This window comes from Onychostruthus taczanowskii, unplaced genomic scaffold (genome assembly GCF_017590055.1).
Source record: "Onychostruthus taczanowskii isolate IOZ18803 unplaced genomic scaffold, ASM1759005v1 scaffold86, whole genome shotgun sequence".
In the NCBI taxonomy this organism is placed as follows: Eukaryota; Metazoa; Chordata; class Aves; order Passeriformes; family Passeridae; genus Onychostruthus; species Onychostruthus taczanowskii.
Genome location: NW_024506552.1, coordinates 419,923 through 445,197, shown reverse-complemented (window position 1 = coordinate 445,197; position 25,275 = coordinate 419,923). Strand labels below are relative to the sequence as shown.

General features: G+C 51.9%; 1 protein-coding gene across 1 annotated transcript in view; it reads left to right on the top strand.

Moving 5' to 3' along the window:
- RNF43 (ring finger protein 43) overlaps positions 1–25,275 on the top strand; it is a 56,249-nt gene that overhangs the window by 25,743 nt on the left and 5,231 nt on the right. The window contains exons 2-8 of the mRNA XM_041425024.1: positions 13,977–14,099; positions 18,472–18,546; positions 19,896–20,027; positions 20,535–20,636; positions 21,326–21,481; positions 21,978–22,080; positions 22,551–24,074. Coding sequence (XP_041280958.1) covers positions 13,977–14,099; positions 18,472–18,546; positions 19,896–20,027; positions 20,535–20,636; positions 21,326–21,481; positions 21,978–22,080; positions 22,551–24,074 — 2,215 coding nt within the window. The remainder of the gene's footprint in view (positions 1–13,976; positions 14,100–18,471; positions 18,547–19,895; positions 20,028–20,534; positions 20,637–21,325; positions 21,482–21,977; positions 22,081–22,550; positions 24,075–25,275) is intronic.

Sequence of the window (25,275 nt, the reverse complement as noted above, 5' to 3'; positions counted from 1 at the left end):
GTTGCCCACTGAGCCAATGAGTTTGGCTGGCGATGAGGGAATTTGATACAGTTGTACAGAAGCAGCATCTAAGCATGAGAAACAACCATCCTTGGACGGATCTCTGGAAGAAGCAGCAGTGTTTGGGAATTCCCCACTCCCAGCAGCAGAAGTGATTGATGAGAGCTGGGAGATCCTGGGGTTGGTACATGGTGTTTGGGCTGTCAGGCTGCCCACACTGCGAGGGGAGCTGTGACGAGCAGCGCTGTCGGAGAGCAGTGAGGGATTGGTCACAGAGCTGGAGAGAGCTCAGGCCAAGAAGAGTGGGAAGGAGGGACTGTGCCGCTCTCTGTCTGGATTAGATTCAGCAAGGAAGGTCACTTCCAGCCTATTTTTTGGTATTAGAGGAGGATTTCAATGCTGCTGCAGGAAGAATGCCACCCCCACTACCCCACAGCAGTTTGTCCAAGTTGACCTCAGTGGTTTCCTGCCAAAAATACCTGTGAACAATAATGACTTGTTAATGATTTATCCCTGTGTTCTCAAGTGCTGCACTGAATCTGAATACCACAGAAACCATTGGGACTCTTAAGGTTTTGGCTACAATGGCTTTTTGTCCTTCCCCTGTAACAGGGATGCCAGTTGCATGAGGGAACCAAGGGCTCAGTGTACTGGGCCGTGAAAATGCACATTGTTCAGTGTGACTTTAGGGAATATTGGTGGGAAAAGTAACTGCATTGGACCAGTGAAGAAATCAACTGAGCTGTAACGCAAGATTGTCCCTTGCAGAATTTGCAGAGTTGTGAGCAGACACCAGCAGGTTCCCCGTGGTGCCAACAAGGCACAGCTGTACAGAGTGTGCTCTCTGCAGAGAGCTGCAAATCCACGTTGTGTGGACCTGGCATGTCTCTGGACAAGGGATCCAGCACAACAAACTCTCTCCTTCCCTGGGAGATGGCCACCTGCCATTTTCCCAGGCCATCAGGGCAAGAGTATGGAGGTTTTATGGCATAGAGGGGTGAGGTACTACACCAAGAAGCTCTTCCCTGTGCTTCCAGCATGGCTGTGCAGTAAACCCTCCTCAGCTATCCTGCCTTGGGAGTGGGAGCACCACAAGATGAAAAACAGCAGACAGAGACAGAGAATCTGTGATTGCAACAACCACCTCCACCCTGCAGAACCAGGAGAAAAGGCAGTGGAGCCCAGGAACTAGAGTCTGCATGAGTGGACTCAAGGTGTTCATGGCTCATTTTACACAAAGTAGAGTTTCAGTGCTGGGCAGCCAAAGCAGAAGCTTCAGGCAGTGCTTGACTCTCCCAGTGGTCTTTGTCTGGGAGGGGCCAGTGTCATTGTTAAGAAAAAAGCAGAAAAAAGCACAATTGGCAGGTGCCAATGGAGACTCCATCCATCCCGTCTCCTCTGCAGGAACCAGGGATGAGAGCAGGAGACCTCCCTCCAGTAACCAGGAGGACTTTCTCCTTTCTGAAATTCTTTAGTCTGATGTACTGTGGCTCCAGATGTCCTCATTATCCCAGCACTCGTCCTCCTCTGTCCCCTCTCGCAGAGATCCAGGATGGCAAGGTCTGGATGCTCCAGTGAAAGCAATGTCACAGCTCATCTCCTTTCACTGCCCCAAACAAATGGGCTGTGAGTGGCTCCCTTCCCATTCCTTGGAGTAAAACAGCTGGTATAGCTCAGTCATTTCAAAGGAATGTTTGATCAAATTATTGGGGCCCTTGAATGAAGACAGTGGGTAGAGCATCCACTGGATCTCACTCTGTTGAGCAGGGAAGTTAATTCACTTCCTGCCCTGTTTGTCCTTCATCCTGTGTTCACTGCTCTGTGCTGCTCTGGACATGGCAGCAGAGATGCCTGAAAATGGAGATTTCTCCATATTTTTGGCCTCAGTCTCTTGAGTCCTGGGGCAAGACTTCTGTCATCCCTGTCCCTAAGAACCTCCACGTGGAAATTTGCCCTTTGGTGATGAATGCTGGAGTCTCCAGGGGCTCCCAGCAAGCTGAAACTAAGGGAGGAGTTTCATGCTTCAATCTCCTTTCAGTGTGCCAGCTCAGCTCTTTGAATGTCTGTGACACTGGAGCCACCTGGTCTAGTGGAAGGTGTCCCTGCCCATGGTAGGGGGTGGAATGAGGTAGTCTCCAAGGTCCCTTCCAACCCAAACAATTCTGGGTTTCTGTGATCTTCAGTGGCTGGAGTCCCCCAGGATGCAGTGGCTGGAGTCCCCCAGGATGCAGCAAGTGAACAGCATTCACTCTTGGAAGTCTCCTGTGAAATTATCTTCAGTCCAAGAAAGAGTATTTTATTGACTTCTCTGAAATCCTTTGTTGAGATCAATTGCAGGGAATGTTGTGGAACAAGTATAAACGGGCTAAAAGGAAATAAGGTGTGTTTTTTAAATCCTTCAGGCTGTTCACCAGCTGGCTCTGGTTACAACTCCCAGATCAGTAACTCCAGTAATGCTGGGAAGATATCCCAAGTGGAGCACCAAGTGGCCTCTGTTGGCCTGCGATAGGTCACAGAATCCCAGAATGGTCAGGCTGGAAGGGGCCACCTGGTCCCACCTCCCTGCTCAGCAGGGTCATCCCAGAGCACAGGGCACAGGACTGTGTCCAGATGGGTCTGGAATATTTCCAGACCCCCTCTCAGGACAGCCTATTCAAGGCTTGGATACTGCTCAGGGAAGAAGTTCTGCATCATATTCAGGTGGAACTTCCTGGGCATCAGTTCCTGCCCAGGTCACAGGCTTATGTCAGTTTTGGGTCTGATCCCATGGGCCTATGCTGAAATTCTGGTTTGTAGTCAGCATCTGAAGATGTCAGTGAAAGGAATTTTCAAGCAATTTCACTTCTGCTGTTTAAACTGGTGCAGCCCAGTTGTTGTGTGGCCTCAGGAAGAGCAGTGAGTGTAGGTTGGAAGTGAGGCAGGAGTGCAACCCAGGCACCCCACCTTTGGTGCCTCCTGCAGCAGCAGATGAGCTCAGCATCCCCAGGAGCCCAGAGCTGCATTCTCGGCATTCCTGCAGCTCCTTAGATGTCAATGATGTCATCGATAGCAGCCAGGGAATTGCAGATCCCAGAGGGCCTGAACTCATGTCTTAGCAAGTAAGCGTAGGAGGAACCAATTTTTGTCATGTACTGCACTGTACCAGCAAGTTTCATTGAATCAAATCACAGCAAATGTATTTGCATCTCCATTTCTGTCTTGTGGGAATACAACAATGTCCAGCAAGAGACACTCATGTCCTCCACCAGACACTTGCTCATCCATGCTACCGAAAACTACATCTGAGCAATAAAACAGCAGGAAGCCAGTGCAGAGTGAGATTGAAAAGCAAATAACTTATTCCTTTAGCTGTTCAATCTTTGTTCTTGTGCCCAGGACCTGCTGATATAAAACATATTTCAAGACAGAACTGGCATGGAGTGAAGACATCAGCCCTTCTCTGGAAAGCATCCCTTGAAAACTCCATCTCTTGTCAGCCAGTGAAAGAGATGGGTTTGCATTTTTTTGCGCAGGACAAAATAGCTTGTTTTAGGAGCGCAGAGGCAACATTTTAATTGAAGTTTCATAGTTTTGTCACCTGGCATTTTGTAGCACAAGCTTTGGGATGATGGCAAACCAGTACAGTGCAGGCTCTCGGTAGGCATGGGATGCATCAGTTTCTGCTGCTGGTGTAGCTGGGAGTTTGGAACTCTGGGATGGACCAAAGCAGCACTTTTTTAGACAATGGTTTGGTGATACCTTGAAGCCACAATGGCACAGTCTGCACATGAACGGCATTAAATAGCATTTCACAGGCTGAAGTTTGGTGGTGAGGGAGACTGGTGGGCCATGAGACACGTTACTATCTGAAATGGAAATCTTAATTTTTTTTCTAGTTGTATTTAGGAAGTTACTTCTGATAGGACCTTCCAGGGCAGAGCATGGTGCAGAGATTAACTTCTGCACTCGCTGAGCCTCGCCAGGTGGCTGTGGATGAAGGACTGTGGGTAGGACAGACCCTCCTCTGCAGCTGCAGGATTTCCTGCTCAGAAGCAGAGTTTGCTCTGCAGCCTCAGTGCTGCTTGAATGTGGCTCTGTGTTACTCAGCTGTAATTAGAGCAGCTTGCCAGTTCTTTATTTCATCCTTTCATTTCAATGGGATTTCCAGATCTGGTGCAATTTGCCCCAGAGAGCTGGGGTTTGTTTTCGAGCCCAAATCTTGCCAGACCTTATACCTACGCCTGCATTTCTCCATCTACAAACAACAATGGAAGTGATTTTATCTAATCTCTCACCACCTGGTTTGTTCTTGTGCTCACTCTTAGGCATGAGGGTATTGAAAATGCTTTTGGCAGGAGGTGCTTTAAGCTGTGTAACCACCAGCATTAAGCCAACCACCCAGGCTATGTGTAAAGAACCAAGTATGGATGGCAGTGACCTCATGCAGGGAGGGAAGCCTGGACAGCCAGAGCTCGTGGATTGTGTGGTGTCCTCTTTGAAAGGCTGGAAGGCAGCACAGCAAAGCTGTGGCCAATGTCCTGCAGGGAACAGCCCACCTGCGTGCGGCCCTTGGCACGGGGGCTTCAGGGAGCCCTTGGGCCTTCCTGTGTCTCTACGTGACTTGGCACCCAGACCCCAGGGCACCTCTCTGGAGCAGATCTGTGACTTTCTAGCTTTGGTTTCATGACGGAGCGCCCAAGGCCCCTCCTCTACGCCGGCATTTCAGCGCTGTGCTTTGGAAGGACTCCAGACCAGCAGTGAAGGGCTCTTTGATAATATCTGACGGGTGGGTAAGAATTTTGGGCAGCAGCCAAGGTACACATTGCCTGTAATCGTTAACTCGGTCTGTAAACAGTTCAAACGGCACTGAAGAGGCCGTCAGTTATTACATTAGAGAGAAGCCTTTCATGTGCCCGCGCAGGAGCCGGAGCCGCACAGTGCCGGCCCCTGCAGAGCAGCTCTGGCTGCAGGGCTGCAGCACGGCCTGGCTGTACAGCGGGTGCTGCGCGCCTGACCTTCAAACCCTCGGCGCTGCAGCAATAACTAAATCATTACTTTCCTTTTGTTCTGCACCTGGCTCAGTGGTGGAGCCCAGTGAGATGGAGGGGGAAGGGACCAGGCAACGCTCCCCCCAGCGCCACCAGAAAGGTTCAGCAGGGCTGGGTCCTCCACCCCAAACCCGTCTCCTGCCGGCAGCTTTTCTCTGGGGTGACTCCTCCATTCCAAGCTCATCTCCTGGCTGCGGCTTTTCCTTGGCAAGAACAGCTCCATGTGCAATCCTAACAAACGTTTCACTTGTGAACTGGTAAAGCTTGCCTGGACCATTCCTGGTTTCTCCAGAAATGGCTACAGTGCTGGTTCTGGGCCATGTCAGGGTCCTGACATTTCCAGGCAATGATGCTTCATCTTCAGAAGAGTTGTAGAGAATTTCCCAGTCCACACACATTAACCTCTGGAGAGCTCTGTGGTCTCTTTCCAGGAGCAGTTCAGCCGTCCTGGAGATGTGTGATACTTCAGAAGAAGTTGTTGCTTAATTTGCCCCAAAATAAATTTTCTTGTCAGTCTTTGCTCTTCCACATCCACTTTCTCCTTTCTAGAGGATCAAGAATGCTCCTTCTGGCACCAGTTGTCAACTTTTTAACTTTGAAACCCCTTGTAAAAAGCTGGTGGTTGAGGAAAAGTACCCAGTGGCTGCCGTAAAGCGATCTGGGCTCAGGTGAGTCTCTGTATGTGGCCCATCAGCTGCTTTCAGGGTCAGAGCTGTCTCAGGTGTTTCAGTTGTGGGAGTCCTCATGTGTTTGTGCCACCCCCGAGCTGTTCCCAAGGGACCTCCGTGCTTGGAGAGGTGAGAAAGCTGCCAGCACAGCTTGGGTTTTTCCAGTGCTTCGAGGGCTGCAGAGGGACAAGACTTGTGTGAGTTCTGTGGGACAGCTTCAACCTCCAAGCCACTGCCAGCACAGTACAGAGGGGCGTGTCAAAGAGGGTCTTCAAGGATGGACATGGCTCCAGAGTGGGGACAGGCTGGGCCCTCCAAGGTATTTGAGGTGAGCAGGTCACTGTGGGTTGGATGTTCTCCATGGGATTTGGGATCCAGACTGCCTGCACAGTGCTTGAGGCAGAGGAGCATGAGCTGTTCTCCCGTGACTTGGGCCAGCTTGCCTTTACTTCCATTTAGTGCTGTGAGTCAGGGCTGACCAGACTCCCTTTGCCTTTGATACTCCAACATGGATATGTGGAGCAGACAGGGACATTTTAATCAGACATTGTTACGGAATTTTGCCAGAGGTTTCCTTGCTAGTCCATACAATCCTCATGGTGGCTGGGCCAACAGAAGGGACACTTGCTTTCCTCATGTGGGATTTCTCTGTCCACAGGAGAGCAAAATTCAGCAGAGCTGTCAGTGAGGGGCGTTTGAGAGTTTTGTCCAGCCTCATGGGAATCATTTAGGTTGGAAAAGCCCTCCAGCCCCATCAAGTTCAGCCTGTGCCTGATCCCCATTTTGTCACCAGCGCAAAGCACTCAGTGCCACATCCAGGCCTTCCTTGGGCACCTCCAGGGATGAGAACTCTGTCATCTCCCTGGGCAGCCGCTTCCAAGGCCTGACCACCCTTTCCAGGAAGAAATTCCTCCTGATGTCCAACCTGACCTTCCCCTGGCACAGTTTAAGGCCACTTCCTCTTGTCCTGTCCCTTGTTCCCTGGGAGCATGGCCTGACCCTGAACTGGCTCTGAAGTCCTTTCAGGGAGTTGCAGAGAGTGACAGAAAAGATTCAGAACACCTAAACTGTGTAATCCTACACTTATGGTAATCAAATAAACATCCCTATTGGGTTTAGCACTGCTCTTCATTGCTCACCAGTTGGTAATGAAAAGGAGAGAGAAAAACAGTAATTTCTTGATTTGTTGTATCAAACCTTCAGGCCCTGCTGACTCTTGACTTGGGCCAAAGGTAGCGAAGTTCATGAGTATGAGTAAGGGCACAAGCACAGGAGTATTGCACTGGCACCTTGTAGGTCCTTCGTCTCCTCTCCCACCTCTGGCCATTCCTTCAGGGGACTTGGATGGTTGTCTGAGCTGTTCACACATTGAGGTAGGACCTGAGTCTCTCTAAGAATAATGCATCTGTTATCAGTGAATGTGTTTGTCTGTGACTCACATGTGGGTAAGGTGTGTTTGCTGTTATAACAGCTCTTGAAACTTTATGCAGGTAAATTTAAAAAGCCCCATATCCTGATGGCTAAGCTTCATGCCCAGGAGTCATGGAAGAGGCAATTTTCCCTTGGGCCTCTTGAAACACTCTGCTGTTCTTTTCCAGCCAGCCATTTCCATCTTCTTCATGGTTAAAATCCACTTCATCTCCCTGCCCCATCCCTCCTCATCCTCCCATGTCCTTCTAGCAGTGTCCTACAGCACTTTCCAGTTCTGCTGTCGCTGTGTTTCAGCCTCCTAGCAGCATCTCCTGTGCCTGTGGTAGTGTCCTGTCATTGCTGCTGCTGTCTCTGTGAGTAGAGTGGAATGGTCTTGGGGCAGGAGTGGCTTCTGTTCAGCTGGTAAAGCTGGAGAGTTCAGGTAAACTGGGAAGAGCCTTTCTTACAGCAATAAAGACATTCACACTGTATTATTCACGGAATCATAGAATCACTGAGGTTGAAAAAGACCATGAAGAGCATCAGGCCCAAACTGTGACTAATCCCCACCTTGTCACCCAGCCCAGAGCACTGAATGCAATTCCTTGGACACCTCCAGGGATTGGAACTACACCACTTTCCCGGGCAGTCCCTTCCAATACCTGACATGAAGAAACTCTTACTAATGTCCAACCTGAACCTCCCTGGACACAACCTGTAGCTGTTTCCTCTTGTCCTGTCATTCATTTGTGAGGAGTCCAATCCCCACCTGGGTCCAGCTTCTTATGGGGTTGAGCTTTGGGGCAGGTTGGGAGAGGAGGATCTGGTGACTGAGTGGTCCCAACAGGGCAGTGTTGCTGTCAGGAGTATTCTGCAGTGACTGAGAAGTGCACATGGCCTGTTCCATCCCAGCTGTGCATGGTCCCTGGAGGTGTCCCTGGTGCCAGCAGCTGGAACACTGTCTATGCTCTGACACCTCTGGGAGATGCACTGTGCAGGTGCAGTTCTGGCTTTTAGAGCTGAGACATCTGCCCCGCTCCTTCCCACAGGAATCCTGTCTCAGGTGCCCTGTTTCCATCTCCTCATAGATCTAGCAGAGGATCTTGCCCAGTAATTCTTAGAGCCAAGCTAGTGTTGGCAGCAAGGATGGAGAGGGTGGTAGGAGACCACTTCCACTTGCCTTTTGAAGCCTACAAAGGAATACAAACCTTACTTAGCTCAGAGGCTCACTGACAGAATTCCAGCAGGGAAGAGATGTCTTGAGCCAGACACATCCACAAATCCAGGAATATCCATATCCTGCCTCAGAAGCTCATGCTGGGTGACAGTGACATGACAGCTAGGTGAAGCCAGCAGTGTGCAGCGGGTGTCTCCCATGGATGCATGGACATGGCACGACAATGTCCGAGATGCTCCGTGTCACCTAAGGTGCTATTGTAGGTGCCCTAGGCTCCTTCATATCCTCACTGCTACTTTGGCTGTAGCTCATCTGTGAAGGAGCTTTTCCACAAGACATTTCACCCACTCGAGGCTGTGGCGCCAGTGGCATGTGCAGAATGGTCCTGGCGTGAGATGGAGAATGGTCCTGGCATGAGCTGTGGTAGGGGAGGCCTTGCTGTCCTGGACAAAATCCTTGCACCCTTCTCCTGGCCCTGCATGTGTGAGCATTCTCTCAAGGTATTGCATGGGATTCTATCTGCTGGAATACTGGCGAGAGGAGGGGAAGGAGAACTGGGTGCTGGGACACAGCCAGAAGTCACAGTACTGTCCACAGATAAGGCAGCAGCTGGCATTGCTGGTGTTCTGGGCACAGATGCTATCCTGGCTCTCTGGCACCACTGACCATGAATCCCAGCTGTATTCTGGAGTTTGGTTCCTAGATGAAATATTCGTGGCAAAAGTCTTCTAGCGGGGAGGTGAGTGTGCAGCCTGTGGTGCTGCCTGGTGAGTGCAGAACCCAGTGTGTGCCCCAAAATGTGCAGAGAACAGGCAAATCCCAATGGATAGTCCCCTGCAGCCCCCTGACTGCAGCAGGCTGTGCCCACAGCCAGGCTGGAGTCCCCGCCTTTGCATTTAACAGCTCTTCCTGGTGTTTTGATCCAGGAATTCTTCATATTTTTAATGAGTTTCTGTAGCTTTAACATATCCCACCTGTAATAAGCTGAAGAATTCTTGTTCGCTTAATCACTTACTTGTACAGAAATCTCTGTTTGAGATGGAGTGAGCGGGACTCCTGTAACAGTCAAAATGTTGACACACTGCAGCTTTATCTAGTGGATTTTCATTTTTCATTTGTTTTTTACAGTAATGCCTGTTTGCTTTTTGACTGCTTGGGGTGATTCAACAACGGTTTCCATAAAACTCCCCACAGTTACTCCAAGCTCTTTCCTGTTCATTAACGGCTCACCTAGAGCTCATCTCTGTGTAAAATACCTGGATATATTTTTTCATATTTGCATTTTTTAATATCTTGTATCACTCCATCACTCAGTAGCATGAGATCCTTCGCTAGACAGTTTTAATATTTACCAACTTGGATTTTTATGTGTTAAGAGTTTGGTCATTTCACCATCCCTGTCATTTTCCATGTGGTTTATGAATATTTGGACAACACAGTTTGCCTTGGGACTGTCCTGGTGAGTTCATTGTAAGGGCTGCCCCACTTTCTTCTCTTTTTAGTCCTGAAGATCATAGAACCGTGGAATGGTTTGGATTGGAAAGGATCTTAAAACCCATCTCATCCCACCCCCTGCCTTGGGCAGGGACATCTCAGGCTGCTCCAAGACCCCTCCAGCCTGGCCCTGGGCACTGCCAGGGATCCAGGGGCAGCCACAGCTGCTCTGGGCACCCTGTGCCAGGGCCTGCCCACCCTCTTTGAACAATTCCTTCCAATATCACATCTAACCCTGCCCTCTGGCAGTGGGAAGCTATTCCCCCTCGTTCTGTTGCTTCAGGCCCATAACCAAAGTCCTTCTCCCTGGGCAGTACTGCACAATATTCCATTGTCTTCCATACCCTTGACCTTACAGAAGAACAGAAGAGGAGACACCAGAGTCTGGCATTCATGGAACTACCTTTGGTCCTACACTCACTGTCTGCTTTGAGGAACCCTGTGGCTCTGTGAACCATCTCTTTCCTTTTCCAAAGCTCTGTTAGTTCTTCCCTTCTTTTCATAACCTGTTTTTTTTTTTAACCTGGCTTTTCTTTTGGCAGGAAAGTCAGCATTATCAATCTGCCATTTCCTGCATTGCTCTTGACTCCTTCAAATGCACTTTGGTATTTGCTGTCTGCAGTTTTTCTGGGATTGTGGTCAATGTAGTGAAGAGTTCAGTCCAGGATTTTTCTCAAGCCCTTTGGTGAACACTCTCCTGTCCGGTTCTCTTCCTGTCTTTTCCATATCAATCCTATGGATTGGTTGTACCATTTCTCCTGCCACTTTGGATCAGATCAAATTTTGATTCCTCCCCCATGCAGAAAGCGTGGGAAGTGCTCAGAGTTCCCTTACAGAGAAAACTGAGGAATTTCTCCAAGTCCTTTTTCAGCCCTTGTCCCTCAGGACTCCTTGGTGAACAGAAAGGAGAACAGAAATGTTTAAAGGCTCACTGGGGAGGAAAAAAAAAAGCACAAATAATCTCTTTTCCATAGGCATGGTTGATTCAGTGAGAATTAATAAGTTCAGGCTGGAGCAAAACTGAGTCCAGTGAGGCACTGCAATACACTTTCTGATGTGGAGGAGAAGGGAGTCCTGGAGTGAGTGAGGAGTCTCCCCTTTTGGAGGTCTTGAAAACAGGTTGAGCAAGTGTCTCAGAGGAATGCTTTAGGTCTGGCTGATCCTGCCTTCCGGCAGCAAAGTGGGCTGGATGATCTCTCAGGGTCACCTTTTTTCCTCCTGTTTTCTACTGCTCAGTGCAACCTGTGATTCATGCTGGTGTGAGCTTCAGTATTTTAGGAGTGGTACTATGGACAGAAAAGGTAGAAAATAAAGAGAAGCCATTAGGTAAGGAAACAAGAAACCAAAAAGGTGATATCAAGAAGATAGGGATGAGGAGGAGCTCTGTGTCTTCTCCAAAGGCCTGACAGGAGGGATGTGGCGACAGAGACAGATGCAGTGACAAAGCCAGGGGTCACAGGCTGACAGTGTCTTACCAGGGCTGGGGAGTGGGCAGAGCTACAGGGATGAATCACCCAAGAGTGGGTCCAAACCCTGCCAGCTGATCCCAGCCCATCACTGGGATCCTAGGATCACAGAGCCAGGCAAGGATTATCCTGGGAGAAGGATCTGGCAGGACAGCAATGTGTCTTCCACCAGGGAGCCTTAGCTGGAAGAGCATAATAACCCCTGAGGTCGCTCTGCTGACTGGGAGCCCCTGGGAACGGGCTGTGCTGGAACAGGAGTGTGGTGGGATTTAGGCAGCATGTATGAAACCTCTCTGATTTTGGGTATGAACATACCCCTTCTCTCCAGCAATGGGATTTTGTTGTCTCCTAGGTCAGATAAGGGTCTGTAAGGAGCCGTGGCCCAGTGGCTGCGGCAGTCTGATGCTGCAGAGGTGCTCAGCCCAGCAGAGAGGGGGATGCCCTGCCTGGGAGCCCATCTGCAGCCACAGACCAAGGAGGGAGCAAGGGATCCTGACTCTGCAGCTGCAGCCACGCTTGGGGCATGAGTCCTCTGCACTGAGAAGTCTCATAATATTTGTTTTTCCACATCATCCTTAGATTATTTTCCAAGTCTGCTCTTGTCCTGTGAGCAGTGTGCAGCCAGGATCCCTCACTCGTAATACCAGGAATGGGGCAGTGGGAATGCCAGGAAATGCTGTTGAAGGATGTAGAAAGTAAAAGCCATGTCTTGCTGCTGTGCTGCTGCTGGAGGATTTGACTGTACAACAACAAACAGGAGAAGGAGCTGATAGGAGAAGAAGGAAGAGGTCTCTGGAGCAGAGATGAGTGGAGTGTGTGGCTGTGGCAGATGGTGCCTGTGTCCCCACCCCAGGAATGTCCCTGAGCTGCTCCTGGGCATTGCAGGGTGCTGAGAAGTCTCCTGGGCTCAGCCTCCAGCCTGATCAGTGTCTGTGAGGGACTCAGCACAGAATAATGAGGGTCCACTACTCTACCTCAGCTGCATGGACAGCTGCCCACGTGGGAAGGGTCTCAGGTGCAGGTACCAGCAGGTCTTCTCCAAATTTTTCATCTGGGTCTTGCTTCAGAGCAGCTGCCAGCATTTTCCATATGCTCCTCATGCACATTTGGAGGTGCAGCAGCTTGGCCCATTGCTCATATTCCTGGTGTTCATCATTAATCATGGTGGCCTGGGTTGGAACAAATGTTAATGCTGGAATCTTGTTTCACCCCCTGCCATGGGCAGGGATGCCTTCCACTGTCCCAGGCTGCTCCAAGCCCCATCCAGCCTGGCCTTGGGCACTTCTTGGGGTCCAGGGGCAGCCACGGCTTCTCTGAGTGCCTTGTGCCTGGCCCCCTCACCTAATGCTGGGATCAGACCCAGCAGTCCTGGTCACAGAGAGGCTGCTCTGAGCTCAGCACACAGGACTGTCACTGCCCCGTGAGTGTCACAGCCAGCATCAGACACAGCTCCAAGGTCCTTCCCAGCTCCCCCAGGCTCCAGGAGCGGCATGGGGAAGGTTGGGTGGGGTGCCTCTGAGCTGTTGGAGCTATCCTGAGACACACTCTGCATTTCCTGTTTGGTGTTTTTCTGAGGCTGTGGCAAGCACATATTAACCCAAAGCCATGATCACATCTTAACCCGAGCTCCCAGCCAGGCAAGCAGAGCACAAAGCGATGTTCTGGGTGAATCCAGCGGGATCACAGGCACTTGGATGCCGTGTCGGTGTCAGTCAAGGCAGCAGCTGTCAGTGCTCCAAGGGAGCAGTCCCTGACTGCTCCAAGCCATAACAGATCCCAGTGCTTCCCTGAAAACCTGGATTTCTAGAGTTTGTGGTGCTTAGCTTGGTACAGTTGCACTCTCTCTGATGTCCTGTAGTCTGTAGTCTAAGTTGTGGCATCCCATAATGGTTTGAATTGGAAGAGACCTGAAAGATCATCCAGTTGTCCTGACTGCTGTGGGCAGGGACACCTTCCACTAGACCAGTGTTTTGGCAAAAGGATACAAACTTTTACTTTAAAATATTTCAAATGTCACTGAAATCCTTTGCTTTTACTTTGGTTTTAAGCAATTCCAGACATGATTAGAAGTTGGATACAAATTCACAGCCACAGACATTTGCACTAGGCACTAGAACTAGTTGGTCTCCATGCTATCATCCGCGGATTTGATAATTTTAATTTACTTTCATGGTTTTGTTAGACCTGTTCTTGTTTTGATGCCCAAGACTTGGTGCTACCAAAAGCAGCTCCATGGCTTTGTGGTGCCTCCCAACTCTGCAGTGCTGGGTTCTCATGGATGTGGGATTGGTGCTGAGTTGTATCACTGCACAGCAGCAAAAAGCCTCCCCATGACTGCCTGCAGCATTCCTGTCACTTTTCTAATGGGTATAACCCTGGGATTGAGGGGATTGTCTGCCAGCTGCCTTCCTGGGAAGCCCAGTGCCAGGTGGGGTCAGTGGGGCGCAGTTGGAGGCCATAGAACTTGTGGTCTCCAGCTCCAGAGCCCAGCCAGGCTCTGGGTGGTAGTTGGAGTGGCTGGGATGACACCCAGCTTGGGCAATGACTGTTCTTTTGTGTCATTCAAAGCCTCTGGCTTGGGCAGGACCATGGGATGTAACAGTGTTATGGTGACACCCGGCAACAGGGGGTTCTACGCCTCTGGGCAGGTCCAGAGGGTTTGCAGGGTGGGCTTGAGCCCCCTTTGCAGTGCTGAGCCCCAGGATCTGAGTTTCCCCTTGCTTTTGTCCCGCAGTCCCACCCACTATCCCTGTGCAACACCAGTGAGGATGAACACACGGAATCGGGATTCATCACCATTGTCAAGCTGGAACAGCCGGATCGGGATCCCAACCCCTGCCTGTCCCTGGCCAACAAGGTAAGTGCAAAAATGCCTGAAATGGCATCAGCCTGGGAATTGAAACCTGTGGTGCAGCTGCAGCAAAGAAAAGGGGAGGAGGAGGCAGCAAGGTAGGAAAGAGCTGTTGGGAAGTAGAGAAAAGGACAAGGACAGAGCAAGGTCCTTGGCAGAAGGGGTCCTTTAGGAGAGATGCTGTGCCAGCCATTCCAAACACCCATCCCTTGGCCTTTTGGACTGCCTGACTTTGTAAAAGGTGTGTAGTTCCCCCTAGCCTGGCAGCTCTGGGATGGTCAGACCTTACCCAACATCCCACACTCTGCTACCCAGTAGCCTTCTACCCCTCCTGTTTTACAGCCTCACATTGCTTCCTGGTCTGTGTGATTTGTGTTTCTCTGTGTTCTCTGCCCTGTGGGAAAACATGGACACAGAAAACATCTTCTGTGGCTCTGTTTCCAAAAATAATGCTGCAATACTTCATTGGATGAGGCATGGGAAGACTCAGTGCTTAGCAGTGAGATAAATGCAGACCAGCTGAACTAGTGGTGGGTCATGACTTGTTAACAGTTCGTGCTCTGGGACATCTCAGAGGTCTTTGGATCAGGCACCTCAGTGAAATAGCACTTCCTGTGCCAAAAGCTGAGGTCAGTGGTCCAATTTTCTGGTATTAAGGAAGTCAGATAGGAACAAGGGTCATTTTAAGCCTTAAAATCTTTGTGATTCTGATTAAGTTGCATGGATAAGGATGACATTGGCTTTTTCTTTTGATGGTCTCTCTACCAAATGTTGGGTATTTTCATGCTTGTGCAAGTGTTGTACAAACATGAAAACCCCCTTGTTCAGCTCTTCTTGGCTTTACCTAGATTGCCTTCAGGTGATTTCACCCTGTTGCCTTCTTCCTGCTGGTGTGATTTGGTGGGGATGGGGACAGGGTCCTTTTCCATGTTCCCTTCAACTCAGCTGAAGAAGGCAGGCAAAACTTGTACACAGTGTTTTCTCCTGCACAACAGGGTTTTTTCATGGAGGATTTGACATCAAAGGTAAGGAAAGGGGTGTAATGCCATGGTGGATTTGCCATCCCAGGGCTGGTTCCCCCTGGCTGTACAGGCAGACCGGCAGCAGTACCTATCCCTTCCTGGGTTGCCCAGCCCGAATTTGGGATGCTGCTGCTGTGGAGCTGGTGCCAGATGTTGGCATGAGCCAGTGTGATGGAGTTGTCAACCTGCTGTCAGTTCCCCCACTCCTGGAAAATGGCCTGGGCCCGCCTGGGCAGCGTGTGACAGACACGAGGAAAAGGGCCGGGCAGGTGACGTGACCGTCACATGAGGGTGGTGCCAGGATGCCCCAGGATGTTTGGTCAGTGCAGCTGCTGTGGAGGGTCATGAACAAGAAGACGAAGCAGCTGCAAAGGCCCATGTTCCATTTCAGAACTTTAAAAGGTTTCAAAACTTGGGCCATGTTGGATGGAATTTGGAGCAATCTGGTCTAGTGGAAAGTGTCCCTGGCTGTAACAGGGGATGGAATGAGATGAGCTTTAAGGTCTCATGCAGCCCAAACCATTCTGGGATTATGAGATTCTGTTTCACCAGTTTTGTCCTGCATCTTTGAGACTCTGATCACAGCACTGGAAGTACCAGTGTGTTATGAGTCAAAGGATCAGCTGAGGAAGGTTGGCACAGGGGGGACAAGTCATGGAGCATTGCTGCACTCTGCTCATCCACCAGGATCCCTTCTCCAGGACTCCTAAACACCCCAAAGCAAACAAACACTCAGTTCACCTGGTGGACTGAGATCACTGGCCATCAGTCATCACTACTCTGTTACCAGAGCCAGATCCAGCACTGGATTTTGATATCCAGCTGTACATGACAGCACTTGCAGTCCTGCAGGTGTTCCTGCTCTAAAATCTCACCAAGGGAGGCTTACAGTTCTTCTTCCATAAACAGGAGTAGTTTAGCCATGAAATAGAGCAGATGCTCCTTGAGCTGGTGACATCCCTGGACCCTGCCTTGTATCATGGATCCTCCACACCCTGCAATTCCTCCCTGTCTGCTTCTCCAACCTCCTGAAGCCTCTGCCAAGCTCCCTTCCTCTAATATCGTACAGAGAATCACAAAATGGTTGGAACTGGAAGGGACCTTAAAAGATCATTGCATCCTAAGCTGCTGCCATGGGCAGGGTTGCTGAGAGGACTTCCTCAAAATCCCAGGACCATACTCCTCCTCTGGAGATGGAGTGTAGCTGGGGATGTGGCTGGTGTTGAGTGGAGCTGGAACCTTTTTTTCTTGGCAAGTGTGTCTTGGGGCAGAGCTTTGCATGTGGAATTGCAGGGCTGTATCAATGATGATAAAAATAGCCATGTGCAGAGTGTTATCACAACCTTTGCTTCAGCTGTCACCCAGCCAAGCCCTGCACACGGACAGCCCTGGCCAGCCCAGCATGAGGAGAACTCCACCAGCCACCTGAGGCACTTCCCTGCTTCCTAAATTCTGTCACTGCTTCCGCTTCCAAAGCTGAAACCAGCAGGAAAAGCATTAGAGGAGAGGAAGGCATGGGAAGGACCTCTGGAATCAATCCAAAGTGATTTATTGTTCTTTCTGATCATAATTTGTAAATTTTTTGGGGTTTTATTTTTTTTATTTCTGAGTGAACCAGTGATTGCAAGCCTGGTTATCAGACCTCCAAAATCATCCTGTAAATACCTATTTGCACCAGAATTGTTTCAGTCCTAATAGAGGGAGCTCGGCTGTGCCATGTGGCTGAAGAGATACAGCGCAAACACAGCTAACACTGAGAAAATTACTGCATCAAGCAAATTGTGAAAGGCTTGAACAGAAATACAGAATATCTTGAGTTGGAAAGGAACCCCAAGGATCATCCAGTCCAGGCCCTGGCCCTGCACAGGCACCCCAACAATCCCAGCCTGGGCATCCCTGGAGCTCTGGCAGCCTCGGGGCCGTGCCCATTCCCTGGGGAGCCTGGGCAGTGCCCAGCACCCTCTAGGGGAAGAACCTTTCCCTGATCTCCACCCTGAACCTTCCTGCCACAGCTCCAGCCGTTCCCTGGGCCCTGTCTCTGGTCACCAGAAGTTGTGTCCGTTGCAACAAGAGTCAGAAAGATGCTGGGAAAAGTCACTTGTCCAGTCTCGGTTGTTCATTGCCCCATAGTCAGTGTCTTTAGCAGGATAAAATAATTGTAGAGCTGTTTGTTGTTCATCAAAGCCTGACTATTGGATGGAATTCACTGCCTGAAAGTCCTCTTCCCCTGAAAGTGCTACAAACACTGGGGTTCCTTTGATCCTAGGCAGGACCCCAGTCTCTGATCCCTGTCCCGAGCCTTGATTCCACTTTTCCAGCTTCCCCATGAGTTTTAAATCAGCAGACCAGAGCCTCCACCTCTGCCTGTTCCCAACCATCTGCAGCTCCATTCCCATCCCTGTACCCAGACCCGGGCCCCCCACTGCTCCTCGCCGAGGTGACCCGGGAGCAGGGATGGAGCTGGTGCCCCTCGGCCGTGCCGGGAATGCCACACCCCTCGGCCTGGCAGCCTCCCGGGCCTGAGAGCGCGGCTGGGAGCAGGCAGTGCCCCACGGCCCCAGCCGGCTTTGGCAGCGCTGCTCCTGTTTGCTCGGGACGCGCGGATCAAAGGGCTCCGCCTGAGATACCGCGGGCCAGCCCAGCCCAGCCCAGCTCACCTTCCATCTCCCGGGGCTGCCTCTGCCTGCCCGGAGGGCTCCAGGGGCTGCCTGGGAGGAGGTGGGTGACCCGCGAGCTCCTGGCTGGTTACCTCAGCAGGGTGGCATGTGTGCTCAGCGTGGTGGGTCTCTGAGCTGTCCCTTCCCTCTGGGAAGGCCATGGAACTGGCCTTCCCAGAGGGAAGGGACAGCTCCCTGAGCAGACCTGCAACCCTGGCTCCACCTGAGCTTCTCCCTAACGAGCAGGAGGAATCAGCGAGAGCAGTGTGAGTGGCAGTCAGGCCCTTTGACAACCCTGGTGCTGCCAGGTGACAGGGGACCTGTGGGAATTTCTGCTGTCCGTGGAGGTCAGCAGGGCTAACGAGACTGCACATCCCTCCCCAGTAAATCCAGCTCTGAAACAAGGGAGCAGCTGGCACACGGACAGCTGGGGAATGGTTAGGTTTGTGTGTTGCTGTGACTGCAACGCCACCAAGTAATTCACCTCTACAACTTTAGGAAGAAACCACCCGTGAGCTGTGGGGCTATGGCACTGCAGCCCAACATAAGACGGGAACTGAGGTAGGAATGGTTTCCTCAGTCCAAACAGGTGCTTCTTTCTCCTGGGAAGAACCCAGGAGTCAGGCATGGATCCAATGGCAGGTATGGACACAGGGTACAGTACAAAATGTCCACTGAAGCTTCTGTTGTTTTGGACAGGCAAAGCTGGCAGGGGAGCGTGGAGCCCGTGCGATCCTTTTTGACATCACCGATGATGAAAGTGCTGCTGATCAGGTACAGACCCCAGTGATACCCTCAGCTAAAACACAGTGCTCCTGTCCTATCCCGAAATGTGCTCAGGGCAGGACCCCCCAGCCACCAGTGGGAGGTCCCAGGAGGATGCTGCTGGTGTTGGGTGTTGGCTCTTACCCCACGCAGACACTTTCCATGGCACATCCATGCTCTTAGAAGACATTGTCTGGTCAATCAAATTTTTCTGTGAGGAGCTGGATGCTTCCTCTTGGGAAGTCATAAATTTCCCCATCCCACATAGTCCAGACAACCCAGTGTACCCCAGGAAAGGTGATTTCTCAGGTTTCTAAGCCAACTTGCTTTGCTGTTGGTGCAGGTTTAACCTTGGTTAGGATACCTGCAAAGGTCCCTTTCCCCAGCACTGTTGTCATCTCTGGAAGGGAATCAATTCCCCATCCAGATAATCCAGGGGTATGAAAAACATCCAGTTTTAGGTAGGGAACAGACAGGGGAGCTGGTGCCTGACCTCATCCAAGCTCTGGGATGACTCCTTGCTGGATCCATCCCTCGTGGCTCTTTCATGCACTTACGTCTTAATTTCTGGTGCCAGAGAAACACAGCAGGAAATGCAGGTCCATGAGGTGATGCTGAGGTTGCTCAGATCCCACTCTCTGATCCGTACCCTGAGCCTTGGCTCCCACTTTTCCAGCTTTCTCATTTGGTACACAAAAGCCAAGAGCATCAAACCCTATCAACAACTCAGAGCCTTCAGCCTTGCCTCCATGGTCTTCTTGACCATCTGCAGTTCCATTCACATCTCCATCCCTGTCCACCGACCTTTGGATTCCCCCAGGGTATGGGAAGGGGTTACTGGGTCTGATGGCCACCCTGATCCAGGTCAGTGTGGAGGAGAGCAGGCTCGCACACCTGCTGAGCCAGCCTGTGTCATGCTGCCTGGACTACAATGGAAAACTGCCGGTGTGACAAGCAGAATATCCTTGGGGAGGAGGGGAACTGGATGGATCCAGAGCAGAGGAAGCATTTCTGTGGTGAAGGCAGCACTCAGCAGTGCTGTTGACACTTTCACAGAGAAGAGGAGGGACCAAGAGCTCTTGCACAGGGGCTTGAAAGGAGCTCAAGAGACACCAAGAAATGGCTGGTTGTGCATGAGGAGTCACCAGCAGGGAAAATGAAGAAATCCATGCTGGAAAACTGATAAAAGAGAAACATCCATCTGATTCATCATAGAGGGGTAGTGTAAACTTGGGGGAGCAGTCAGTCTCTGAAGTGTTGCCAGAAGTATCATGAGGAATGGACATGCCTGGGGGGCCAGAATCGTCCTTGTTTCAGGCTGTTTTGGATCAGCCCTCACTGTGTTTGCTTCTTTGCAGCTGAGGAAGCCCAGAGGCCTGAGCCAGCCTGTGGTCCTAATCAGGGGCCACGACGCTGAGCTCCTCATGGGTGTCGTGAACAAGAACAGAGAGGCCCACGTGAAGATAGAGGTCAAGGAGCCACCAGCTTGGGTGAGACACATGATTCCCACTGCCTCCTGTATCCTCCCTCCCAACCTGCTAGGCTTTCCCAGAGAGGCTGAGCTTTCCTCCTCAGGGATGGAGATCATGGCCTCTTGCAGGAATGTTTTTTAGCATTCAGACCTGCTGCAAGTAAAAGCTCAAAAGCATTTTCAGCTTACTTAGTTTCTTTTGATTTAATGTCATGAGTGGGGCAAGGGGATTCTCTGTCTCTTCAAGTAAGACCAAGCCTTGATTTTCTCATCTTGTGCTGCCTTAAACCATGGTCTCAAGGGAGCTGAGATGCTGCAAGACACAGATATTCTGTTCTTGTATGGATGTGCAGAAAAGACTGAACCATTTTTAATTTTACCTGTAAAGAGGTAAAGGAGGAGCTTGGCCAAGGATGAGGTTTCCCAAGACTGATGGTCCAGAAGAGATGGCGATTCCCTCAGCCTCTAACTACCACCAAGAGTAATTTCCACACAAGAATAATTTCTGTCTTGCTTTATCCAACAGCCAGACTACGATGTGTGGATTCTTCTCACAGTGGTCAGCACTGTGGTCGTCATCATTTTGATTTTTGTTGTCCGCACAAAGTGCCAGCTGAACAGGACTCAGGTAGGGATCTCATGGAGCAGACGTGTCTGAGCAAATAGGAATACAGGAAAAGCAGGGACAGACATCTTTTGGGAGGGGAAATGGGCAGAGAGTGATAGGACAGGGAGAACAGTTTTAAACTAAGAGGAGAGATTTAGATTAGAAGTGGGAAGAAATTCTTCCCTGTGAGGTGAGGGGGTGAGAACATGGCACAGGTTGCCCAGAGAAGCTGTTGGTTGCCCCTGGATCCTTGGAAGTGTCCAAGGCCAGGTTGGATGGGGCTTGGAGCACCCTGGGATAGTGGAAGATGTCCCTGCCCTTGGCAGGAGAGTGGAATAAGATGAGCTTTAAGGTCCCTTCTAATCAAATCCATTCCTTGATTCTGTGATTGTATGATTTAGTATTCCTAATAGAAATTAACAAATTAAATAAGCATCTTCCTAGAGTCAGATGTATTTCCATATTTGAGACTATCCCATTTGTCCTATAGAGAGACAATCCTTTGGGGATCAAAAATTCAGCACTGTTGAGTGATTTGAATGTCTAGGGCCAGATGTCTCCTGCTGGTGACAAAGCCTACTCTGGTTGAGCTTAGCTGGAAAGTCACCTCTGCAGATGGGTATTGTCCCCAAGTTTCTGATAATCCCATTTTGAATATGGGAGGGCAGAGTAAGGCTGAGCCTCTCCTCAAGCCCCGTGTGTCTCTGCAGGACTCGGTGCAGCAGCAGACCCTGCAGGCCATTGGGCAACTGGCCACACGCCGCTACCAGCCCCGGGCACGGCCGGCTCCGCGCTGGGACTCGGCCAGCAGCTGCAGCTCCGCCCCGGTCTGTGCCATCTGCCTCGAGGAGTTCAGCGAGGGGCAGGTAGGGTTTGGGCAGGACTGCTGCACTCATGGCTCTGGCTTCCCCCGTGGGGGGGGTCAGCAACGGGAGCTGAGCATGGCAGGAGCCGGAGGCCTGTGAGATGCTTCCTTCTGAACTCCTGAGTGCTGGAAAGGGATTGCATCCATGAGGTGTGCCTGCTCCTGGGCTGTAAAGCTTCTGCTGAAGCCATGTCTCCAGGCAGGTTTCCAGCTGTGGCTGTGGGGTAAAATGCCCATGTTGAAATAGGGTAAAATTGGGTTTGCTACTCCAGAGCACCCAGACTGAAATCTCCCTATTCCCATGGGCTTGCACCACTCTGGATGTTCACAGAGAAGGACTGGAGGTGCTCCACAGCCTCCTCCGTGCAGAGTTGGGCTGCAGATCCCTCACTGTTAGACATGTGTCCGTCCTTCAAGGCTCACTTCCATCAGGAAGGACCCATCCAGGTCTTGGAACATGGTTCTTGCTCATCCTCCTCCTCTCCACTTCTTTCTAGGAACTGCGGATCATCTCGTGTTCCCACGAGTTCCATCGGGACTGTGTTGACCCTTGGCTGCAGCAGCACCACACATGTCCACTTTGCATGTTCAATATTCTTGGTAGGGCTCAGACACAGCATTTCCTGGCTGAGGACAGGGTTGGGTGCAGGATTGTGCCCAGGAGCTCCAGTTACTCTTGGGAGATGGATTAGCAGGTCCTCGTGTCTCTGTGCACAGATTGGACAGGGGACTATGTGCATGGAGAGGAGTCCCTTGCCTGTGAGCCCACCAGGGTACAGCAAGGTGATGGGCTTGGGCTGGGATCAAGAGGAGGGATTCCAGTCCTGAGACCTGTGGGGAAGGGAAGGTGGGATCTGGGGGTCACGGCAGCAGGGAGAGTGTGCAGGACCATCAGGGTGGTTTGGTGGTGGCAGCAAGGAGTAGAAGAATACGGGTGGGACGTGGGGCCACGGTGGGAGGGCAGTGGAGCATCAGTGCCAGGGTTGCTGCACGTGGGCTGTGGGACGTGTGCTGGATACTCCCTTCTGGGCTGTGGGATGTGTGCTGTATACTCCCTTCTTTCTCCACAGCCAGAGACTCAGGGGACCAGGCCATGGCTGCCAGCTCCAGGCTGGTCCCTCAGGACATGGAGCCTGGGCGGCGACTCCACCTTTTCCGCCAGCATCCGGGACATGCCCTTTACCACCTCCCACAAGCATATCCTCAGAGGAACCTCAGGAGCTTTCCCCCAGAGCCATCCCACGGCAACCCCTTCTTCCACTCTCCAGAGCTCTCCCAGATGGATTTTGGCACCATCCACTACATGCCCTACAGACCAGCCACCTCCCTGCTGGCCTGTGGCCACGTGGCCCCGCTGGCCCCGGGCTTGCTGGGGCAGCAGCACCCCAGCCCCTCGGCATGCAGGCAGGCGCTGGCACCCCACAGGACATGTCCCCTTCAGCCTCAGCCCCCCTGTCTGGCACCCAAGGCAGTTGTGGCACAGAAGCAGCACCGTGTGCCCACCCTGCGCCGAGGGCTTGGCCATGGGCACCAGCACAACAGCAGTGGCTCTGGGGAGAGCTATCTCACAGAGCACAGCGGGTACCTGGCCGATGGGCCAGGCAGCGACTCCAGCTCGGGGCCCTGCCACGGCTCCTCCAGTGACTCCATGTTGAACTGCACAGACGTCAGCCTGCAGGGCATCCATGGCAGCTGCTCCACGTTCCGCAGTTCCCTCAGCAGCGACTATGATCCCTTCGTGTACTGCAGCTCTGAGGGCCCCACCACAGACCACGGCCAGGAGCAGCTGCAGCTGCCCAGGGAGAGGCGGCCCCGGTCCTTGGACCTGATGGTGCCCGGAGGGGCTGCTCCGGCCAAGCCCCAGGTACTCAGCCACGTCCACTACCACCACCACCAGCACCATCACTACAGGCAGGACGTGGAGTGTCCCGCTGGGCGGGCCGGGCAGGGGCCTGGGCCACGCAAATCCCGGTATTCTGGGGCCAAGGTTGCCTTCCACAGTGCTCGGACACAAAAGAGGGCTGAGAAAAGCCATCACTCTCAGCAACCTCTGGAAAGCAGTGCCGTGCTGCAGGAGGCAGCTCCAGCAGGCCAGCCAGCCTGTCCCCAAGAAGGCCAGGAGCCCCCTCATGCCCCCTCCGCTTCTCCAAACAGGCTGGACTTCAGTGTAGATGCCAACAGACAATTGGGAGCAGCTGGCACACCCCCTGTCCTGCTGCCCTCCAGACACAGCTTACAGAGCAGGCATCACCGAAGGAAAAGAAAGTGTCCCTTGGAGCCCGACCCCGCTCTCCTGCCCAAGGACTCAGCTGAGCCCAGAGCCTGCAACACTCACCTTCCTCCCAGCCACCCCGCTGGCTACCGCTGCTCTCCCGAAGCCCAGCCCCTGATCCCAAGCGCTCCCCTGCCCAGCGGCTCCCAGCCGCTCTGGAAGTGTTTAGTGCCACAGTCCAGCTCCGAGCTGAGGAAGCAGGAGGAGGGGTTATCAGGACGGGAGAGAAACCGCTCAGTTCCTGCAGATTTCTCAGGGACGTGCACCCCCAGACACAGTCTCAGTGTCCGCCTTCACTGCCCATCTCAGCACGGTGGTCAGGGTAAGTCTGGCCTTCGCCTCTCCTGGCAGCAAGCAGATGAATGAGGAGGGGGTTTGCTGAAGGAACTCCAGCTGTCAGGACACCTGGTACCTTCCTGATGGGTTTTCCTACAGGAGCACTGACTGCAGGAGCATTCCAGAGCTCACCTGTGAGGTTGGTGGCCTGAATGATGAGCAGGTGTGTTAAAGAGTGCACCAAACCCTGAAATACTACAACTGAGAAATAAGATGGCTAATTTTAATTAAACATCTAGCAGCTGGAATATCTCCCAAAGGAAAGGGTGGGACCATATTTTTCAGTGTCCTTGTACCAGTTTTGGGTGTCTTACTGGCAGAGTTGTTATGATTGAGGCTTTTTGGCCTCCAGTTGTTTTAGCCAAGCCCAGCTAACTGGAATCAGTGAGAAAGGAAGTGTGTGTGGCCTGGGGTAGTAGAACAGACTAATTGAGTTGCTTGATTTGCACATCCCTCATTTCTCACCTGCCTCTGTTGCGTGGGAGTTGCTTTTTAGAGTCTTTTGGAAATCAGATGTAATTAAAGTTTGGCCCTCTGCCTAACTGCTGCGCTCTCTCACAAAGAGAGGGAAAATGCCTTTGAGACGAGTGTCTTTGAAAGAACCTGAGTTTAGCTCCCAGGTCTTGCTCTCTCAGGTCCTCTGAAGGCAGCAGCCTGCAAGTCAGCAGGGACAGGTGCTGGCTGGGAGCAGAGCCTGGCTCCCTTCCTCGCCCTGCCTCTGACTCATTGCAGGTCCTCGGGCAAATCCTTTTGATTTAGGTACCAAACACAGATCTGGCTGTCTAATTTCTGTTATAACACTGGCCTTAAACTTGTGACTCACTGTGCCCATTGTGCCACAGAGATAATTACTTCCTCCCAGTGCTTGTCTATCCAGCCCCACCCCACACCCAGGCTGCCGGTGCTGCGGAGGCAGCGGGGCTGGGGAGGCTGGATGGGCATGGTCCCGGCTCCCTGCAGCCTTCTGGCCCCCCTGACTCCCAGAAACAGATATTTTTCCCAGGTGCAGAAGTGTCTGACAATGCAGATAGGTGATAGGGAGGTTCTTCCAAGACCCAGAGGGATGCTGGTGTTTGGAGAGATAAGGAGCATCAGGTCAGAGATGTCTCTGGTTGCAGGGAGCTCGGAGTGCTGATGCCCTCCCCGGGTACCTCGCATGGAGAGAGCCCTCCTGGCTCAGGGCAGAC